At 35.8% G+C, this 8824-nt stretch overlaps 1 protein-coding gene across 2 annotated transcripts; it reads right to left on the minus strand.

Moving 5' to 3' along the window:
• Positions 1-650: 650 nt before the first annotated feature.
• gje1a (gap junction protein epsilon 1a) lies at positions 651-6887 on the minus strand. 2 transcript variants are annotated; one of them, XM_007245461.4, is made up of 3 exons: positions 6688-6887; positions 4176-4358; positions 651-2693 (listed from the first exon to the last, which is right to left on the minus strand). In XM_007245461.4, exons 1-3 carry the CDS (start codon positions 6715-6717, stop codon positions 2292-2294), a joined length of 615 nt encoding a protein of 204 aa, XP_007245523.2. In that variant the 5' UTR covers positions 6718-6887; the 3' UTR covers positions 651-2291. The 2 variants fall into 2 exon arrangements, with proteins under 2 accessions (XP_007245523.2, XP_049336511.1); XM_049480554.1 differs by lacking the exon at positions 6688-6887 and adding an exon at positions 4683-4856.
• Positions 6888-8824: the final 1937 nt, after the last annotated feature.

Genomic DNA, 8824 nt, shown 5'->3' on the forward strand with positions numbered 1-8824 from the left:
GGTCTAATCCCTGATATAAACTGATTTAAATACACTGATTGAGCTTCCTTTTGAAACAGCTAAGAGCAGCTTGATGATAACTTACTTTTGGTGGCCTTAGATAACCCTTACCTGTTATTACTGGGAAGGTCAACCAGTGGAACTGGTCTAACACGGATGTGGTTGTGTCAATATCCTTATAATTAAACAGTTATTTGAATTTCATACAAACACTGAGTAACAATATTTAACAGGATTTACCCAGACATTATTACAAATGTTATCCTTTATAATAATCTTTTTAAACGTGTCCATCCCTGTCCACCCTGACATTTTGAGATAAGCACTCCTTTAAGACAGTATAATCTATTTTCAAGGGACTAAAACCAATGAATAATATTAATTTCACTTAATATTTTTCTCTAAATATCTCCATACTTAGCTGAGGTGAATCTAACCCACCCCCTTTGTCGTTGTAATATATCATTGTAAATTATTTTAATATTTTAAAAGATGAAGGATTACCATAAACAATTCAAAATTTAGGTCAACAATGTCTAATTTTAGCATTCAGGACAACAATTATTCTGGGAAAATTTGATTTCTGTTTAATGTGAAATCTTATAAATATGATAAATAATAAAAAGAACTCTTAAGTCATTTTTGGCCAAAAAAGTGAAGGAAATGCAAATCTGGAATGTCTATCAGCTTTGTTCCGAGATGACAATCTAGAAAGTTTGGGCTAAAAATGGAGAAACCCAGCTTTCAGGAATGCCCACCAGTTTAGTTCTGTTAGGCCATTTAAATTATCACAATCCAACAGAAACATAACCAGAGTGCTTTTTTTCAATTACTCTATATATACTTTAATGGATTTAGCAGACCCTTCATAGACATTAATAATCCTTTCTAGCTAAGAGTGCCCTCAATACATAAGCAGCTGACTACATCCCTAAACATTCACAGCAGTCAGTACAATGTGCTCTAAATATTTTACCTTTCTGCATAATTCCCATTTTAAAAAGGCACTGAACACGCACTGTAAAGGAGGCTGTTATAAATCAAACCCCTTTATGGCAAATAAAAAAAAACTAACAGCTGTACTGTTTGCAACCCTTGTAAAACAGTTGGACAGAATGGTATGTAACTCTTCTTTGAGATTTTGTAGAGGTAAACAGTCAACGAGACAAAAAGTGATACAAATACACATTATGCCATGTTGTACCTGAGATGATACATTTAGCTGAGAATAATAACAAAAGTTGGATGGATGTCTGATAATACCTTATAGATACAATTAAAACCAAACAAAAGAGGTAATCCTTCTCAAACAGATACAACATAAAATGTAAATCAATATCAGTATTAAAGGGAGATTTCAACTATTTATAACATCTGTATAATTCAGTCTCTGAGATGTAAACAGAGGCCTTTAGAGTGGCTTGAGTTAAAACAAGTGATTGTAGGAAAACAATTATTTTACAGTGGCGTTGATGGAAACAAGGGGGCCTCTGGCCAGCAAATATGTCTACAGACTTTTTGTCTGTAATATTTGTATCAGTAAAACAGTAGCAATTATTTTTTCAAGTTTGTCATACTGCATGTGTGACGTAGCTTCTAAAGGAATAGAGAAAAACACTATTCCCACCAATGTGCACAATTTGGACTTAAAAAAAAAACTTATGTGGAATTAATTACCATAAGTGAAAGCATAATAGTAATAAGGAGGCTATGTTGGAAAACCTAGTGTCAAAGCGGTGCATTTTGGTTGAACTTGGTGAAATGTTGTGTAACTAACCAAGCCACTAATTTAACACATTTCGTAACTGTGTGTGGTAGCTCGGCTTTTCACTAGTGCCATTAAGCAACAGATCTCAAGTAGTTTTCACATTTGTGTTTGTGTTACTAACACTCCTGATAAACAGATGTTCTCTGTAAGGTCTATGGATCTGCATATGTTTCTGTTGCAACAACATCATTAGACATCTTTAGTATTTGTAAAAAATAAAATAAATAAAATAATAATCTGTTCTATCATATCTTGCAAATAATGAATATTTAAAATAGATCTATTACCAATTTTTACCATTAATTTCCCTCAGAATCCTAAATCAGAAATATATGGCCCTGGCATGATTTCATTGGAGCCATCTGGAACACTGTGATCCTGTATGTGCTGCAGCTGTCTTGAATAAGATATCTTGAATTAGAAGATGTATGTAGTCTTTGTCTTTTCTGTTAATCAGACACCCAATGAAGACATCCAAGACAATCATGATAGAAGTTCCTTTCAAAACAAACTGTTCAAAATCTCAAGTCACTGGTTGGCTTAAAAAGCCCAGTTTTCGACAGAGTATCTCAAAAATCTCAGCAACACAGAGTAGTATGGTGATGATGGTGAAGGTGTACATTGCACTGAGGAAGATGGTCTTTTCGAAGTGTTCAGGGACCATGCACTTAGTGACGTTGAACATCTTCTCAAGAGCACTGGCATCACACATGTAAAGAGGGTGAACCTTGAAGCCAAAGAGGTGACTCTGGAGCCAGAATGCAATGACCTCCAGCACGATTCGCAACAGGACAGATTTGATGTAAAAGACTGTGTAAGTGGGCTGTTGAAGGATTTCCTCCTGATCTATATTTTTACAGGCAGCATAGAGATGGAACACAGCCCCAGGCACCAACACAGTAACAAGCTGCAATGCCCAGAATACCTGGAAGGAAAAGAAAAGAATCTCACTCTTGTTATTTTTTATGGATAATCATGTCAGGTTTTACAATAGAATGGCATTATTTATTTATTTGTGTATAATGGAAATAGGCCATTTTGCTGCATAACTAGTCTAGGAGCACAGTCTAGGAGCAGCAGACCAGCACTGCCAGCAGCAACTAGAGGTCGATTGTTTTGCACAAATAACTACCCAGCAAGTCCTGGCATTTGAACTTGCACCCTTCCGGTTACTGATCCACCTATCTTAAGCTACTGGTATTACAGCTGTATTGGCTTGAACTTGTTGATACAAAATGTATCATGAAACAGGGGTTATAATATATTGCATTACTGTAAGTGAGATAAAATATATATTGTGCGATTTTTTTCAATCAAATTTTACAAGAACTGTCATAGTATAAAATCACATTGTCAGATTCATAAAATCAGAATAAAATTACAACACTGCTATCTAGTTTTCAGGTTTAAACACAACACAAAATAAACCAATGTCTGACACCAATGTGTACATGTAAACTAATAATTAAAAATCTTTACTGTGCTTTTGAAAATTGATAAAGTATTGCAAAACACAAAATTGTAAAACTATGCTATAACAATACTGTCTAACATCCCTAATTGATAGATGACAAATTAGCCTTACTTTAAATTACTCCTGAGTAATAATGCTACTTGAACTTTTGTACTAATCTTGAGTGTTACTGAATAATTGTTTACACATGATATATTGTTAAAACCGAACATTTAAAAATGTTGTGAGTAAATAATAAATTGTGAGAAATAGTCACAGTTTGGCAACAAAGATGTTTCTCACTTTTCATTTTTATTGTTAACTCTGTTGCATTATTTATTTTTATTTTAACTCTGTTGCAGCTCTTCCCTTTAAAATAGGTAAAACACTTTTTTAGCATTTTAGTCCAAAACACAGTAGGATTTTATCATTTTCAGCAGATGTATTTATGTTGCATTTGTTGGCATATATGCAAATGACTCCCCAAATACACAGCAATTATATCTAATTTTTGTCCTCAGACCAGATATATCTATGTCTGGCAGGAAACTGGTCAGTTTGCTGACTTAATTTGACTTATAAACCCAGAAGTATGGCATCCTAATTTGGTCAATATACTTAACCCAAAAAAATTAAATTGCTAATGATATAGGAGGTTCAGCACCAGATAACACTTAACCATGTTAAGAAAACATTTTTTATTATTATTTGTAAAAATATTCATTTATTTTATAAAGTCTTAGCATATCAACTAAACCATGTGGGACTTTTTAAGGGCACTTCAGCCATTTGGATATTTAGAGACAATATTCTTCCAAAATTGTTATAGTTGATATGAATGCAACTAAATCCATGGAAAACAAATACAGCTTACACTTTAGAATGATGTAACTTGGTTATTTTCCACTGGTTGAACGCACTAGTAACACCAAAAATGCATACATACTGTTTTACCTGAGGTGTTATAGGCCTGAACTGGTTGTAACAGTAGAGGTTTAGTTCTCTTTTGTCCGGATCACAGCTGAAGTGCAGGGCCTCATTGCCATAAACAGCGAATCCAAGGACCCCAAGAAAAAACATGCGCACAGAGCCAAAGAACAGCGTGTGGAACTGGCCTATCACTGTCGGAGGCCTAAGCTGTAAAAGAACAGAGGCATTATCAGTGCATTGCTGTGGCTGCATTGATCCCAAGAACAGGTCAAAAAGATGCAAAAAAAAATGCAAACGTATATATGTACCTCCAAGAAACCCAAAAAAGGACACAAAGTTAATTAACATTAAGTGTTAACAATGTAACCATGAAAGACCAATAAAACATGCAATACAATCACTGTCTTAAATCCATGATTGCCAAAACACTGTTAATGGAGAAAACAGGGACATTAATTGCAAGCCTTTCTCAAATCCGTTAAGTGTATTCCTGCAAAAAACAATGGCAGTCTCTCAATTGCATATACTTACACATCCTTCGTAAAAGTTTTTAATGTAGTTTAAAGACATGACTGAGCCAACAAATCCCGGTTCACTGTGTAGTTGCGTGTGGCCTTCATTGCCGGTGTTTTTGCTTCGGGCAGAGGCCGACGACAAGCCTGCGCCTCCACCTAGTGACCTTTCGCTTTGGAAAGCCCTTGTCAATGCATATTTCTCTTTTATCCACAGTGCCTTCATCAGTTTAGTCACTCAGTGCAAAAAAGGCAACAAAAAGGAAAAAACAAAGGCGAGGGGCATGTGGTCAGGGCATAGGCTAATCCCTATTCATCCCAGTCAGCGAAAACCCAACTCCTGTAACACACAATAGAAATGGGCGAACATGCAACAGAATACAATGCAGGCACATCAGCGCCACTACACAGCGACAACCAGTACAGTTGCATATTTAGGATTGTTTTAAATAAAATTTCTTTACATGTTTATGATGGCACAAATCTATTGAATAAGTGGAAAGAAATACAAAATTAGCTGTTTATGTTACTCTAGCTGTAGGATAGGCTCATTTTAAGATGGACTTATGGTGCATTCCTATGACCCTGGTAGTTCTCAGTGAAGTGGACTAAACAGGGAATTTAGGCATTCCTGTGTAGTGCACAGGAAGTTGACAGTGAAGTTTACCCCATCAGTCATCACGTGTGTTGAGGGAATAAAACAGCTGACATGTTATCTTAGAGCGCAGACAAGAGCAGTACAACACAGCTCAATCCTGTTTTATGTTCATTAAATCACATTTATTTCCATATTACATTCACAGTATAATACATGGCAGAAGTTTATTAGTTTTCTAGTGTCTTTAGAAAGCAAATAAGCAATAATAAATCCTACCAATCAGCTTATTGCCAGCCCATTATTGAGATAAAATGGGTGTGTTAAAGCAGGACAAACACTAAAATTTGCTGGCCAGTGGCCGACCAGACTCAGGGCGAGAAACACTGTGATCTACATAACTAAAGCTTCCTTAGCTGATATCAGTTTGTAGGCAATACAAGGGCAGAAACCCTGTGGAATGAAATGTCACATTACCTAAGACTACCTAGACCTAAGGTAATGAATTTTTTTCAACAGATTTTTAGGAGACCATCTAATGCTTCAGTGCCTTGGCCTTTTTTCCATCCCCCCTCCTTAATAAACTACAGCCTTTCTCTCACAAACTTTTAAGTCGAAAACAGTCCAGCTAGTACACGGTCAACATTCAGGGTTGAAATAATGCAATTGTAGTTTCAACTATGGAAAAATGTTGAAAAAATGTTTAACATTAAATTGGTGTGCGCACGTTAAAATATTGTGTAAACCAAGACTGAATTTTTTACTTGGAATCAATATAGTTATTATATTCTGATCATTTATGCCTTAATAAAAGAAAATATCAACAAACTAGTAAGTAAAATTTGTGAACAATGTGTTGATGGTTCTGTATAGAACTATTGTCTTTACTAAACTCAAAAAATAGTTTTGTAAAAGTGTCCAATATACAGCTCTGAAAAAAAAAACAAGAGACCACTTAAAAATTATGAGTTTCTTTGATTTTACCAAGTTGAAAACCTCTGGAATATAATCCAGAGGAAGATGGATGATGGATGATTTTGCACCAGGAGTGGCTTAAAGTTATCCAAAAGCAGTGTGTAAGACTGGTGGAGGAGAACATGCCAGAATGCATGAAAACGGTGATTAAAAACCAGGGTTATTCAGAACTTCTTAAACTTTAAGAACATGAACTTGTTTTATTTGCATTATTTGAGGTCTAAAAGTTCAGAATTCAGAAACTGAAGTGGTCTCTTAATTTTTCCGGAGCTGTAGAATGAAAAGGGGACGTAATCTATAGTAGTTGAACTGCCGAAAAAGAAGACGATAGAACGACGTCGCGATATCAACGTCGATTCATCTTTCACATTCATAACTTAATTTCACATTGATTTAACAGTGATTTAACAGTGAAACGGCGGCTGGGAGAAGAGGAAAAGTAAGTTCCACACACCAACCGTAGTCCGGGCGGAGTGCTGTTCATCCCCGCCTCTCAGTCAGAGTTCGGGTCCTGCTCTCAGGTCAGCAAGTGGTCGTGAGGGCGGCATGTTGGGGGGCGCGCGGCTTCGTGTCACAGAGCGCAGAGAGCGCGCGGAGCTGCACCACGGCTGAGCCGCGTGCCGCCAGAACGAGAGCTCACACCGAGCACGTGGGGCGCGCGAGCGCAGGTTGTCAGTGAAGCGCCGGGGCGACGCTTCTTATTTCCCCGCGTGCTGCGCTCGGATTGGCTGGGAGGCTTTGCATAAAGAATTTGAGTCCGTGTAATTAATTGACGAGAATGTAAAGTGTATTTTTATTTAACAAGTAGATTTAAAACATTTTACTTACGCTCTTAAAATAGTAAAGTAACTTTACAAGAGAAACCAAATGATCAATTTCCAATTAGGCTCATTTAAAAAAAATTCTAATGACATTTATTCTATCCCTGAAGTTTTACACTCTAAAATAGCAGCTTCCATTTTCAAATAAAAATAAAATAGGGAAAATGGACTTTATTAAATCGGTCAGGAGTTTCCATGTTCTGAATGAAACACATCTTGATTTTACACTTAATGATGTGCTAATTAACTCAATAACAAACTTTTTAAAAGCATCCCTGACTCAAGTGTTCCCAATAAATGCCTTAAATCTAAAGTTTTAGCTTACTCTTTTAAATTCATTAAAAAAAATCATGGAGATCTGAGACATTACACAGGTCTGTCTGCATTATTACCTTGAGTCACACCTACCATTTGCCAGTAGATGTCACTAAGCCAACATGGACTTAAAAATCCCTAATATTTTCTTTCCAATATCATTATTTTTTATTAAACTGATTTTTTGTACAGAATAAAGAAAGGATGCAGAAAGTATTGTTAGAGTAATAATAACATTATATCACAAAAACAAAGCCAAATTTAACCTATAAATTCAACAAGGCTTACGTGTACCATTTTAAAATTGTGTTCAAACTAAATACTTAAAGTCAATACGACCTGGTTATATTAAAAAATATTTTATTTTTCTTTAACCATTCTTTGGTAGAACGACCTTTGTGCTAAGGGTCATTGTATTGCTGCATGACGCATATTCTCTTTAGATTCAGCTCTATGAATTTGCTGGTATGTTAAAAAAAACTTGTTTCATCAATTATGGTAAGCCATCCTGGCCCTGATTTAGCAAAACAAGCCCAAACCATGATACTACAACTACGTTTCATGGATGGTATAAGGTGTTTTTTTTATATATAATGGAATTCTTGTGGATGTGAGCTTATCAAAGGCAGATAAGCAGCAACAATTATTTTTGGACAGCAATAGCTTCCTTCTTGTAACCCTGTCATGCACACCATTGTTGTTCACTATTCTTATGATTGTGGACTCATAAATATAAACTTTAGCCAACATGAGATAGGCCTTCACTTAGTAAATGCTTATTTTGGGTTCCTTTGAGACCTCACTATGCTCTTGGAGTTACCTTTGTTGGATGATCACTCCCAGAAAGGATAAAAATGGTCTTAAATTTGCCTCCATTTGTACACAGTCTGTCTGTCTGGACTGGTGGAGTCCAAACTTTTTAGAGATGGTTTTGTAACCTTTTCCAGCTTAATAAACATCAACAACCCTTTTCTGAGGTCCTTGGAAATCTCTTTTGTTTCTGTCATAAAATATTGTTTATGTGTTGCAAAGAGCAGACTTGTCAGTCCCGATGATTAAAAACACCAGACTCTATTTTCACCTTTAAATTATCTGCTAATCCTTAAGCTTTTTCAGAGACAGATTTGTAACATTGGATTGTTTTCCACTATAAACAAAAAAACAAGTCTAATATTTTTGTATTAGTTTAACGTGGTTCTTCTTACCTACCTTTACAACACACCAGTCCTGAATCACCTACGATTCGATCTATTCTTTGGGTGAATGAGAGCTGAGGTAGCCTTTGTCATTTTCTAGACATATAAGGAGCCTTTTCACCAAACGTTTTAGTCACGATTGCTTTTCTGATTACGTATTTATTGGATTCTTGCTTTCACTACCTTCCTTGGTGAATGGAATCAAAGGAGCAGACCTTCTCTGATAAAAGTTATAAAAGCTATTCAGTTTATAGCTGAA

The sequence above is a fragment of the Astyanax mexicanus genome, chromosome 1 (genome assembly GCF_023375975.1).
Source record: "Astyanax mexicanus isolate ESR-SI-001 chromosome 1, AstMex3_surface, whole genome shotgun sequence".
Lineage (NCBI taxonomy): Eukaryota > Metazoa > Chordata > Actinopteri > Characiformes > Acestrorhamphidae > Astyanax > Astyanax mexicanus.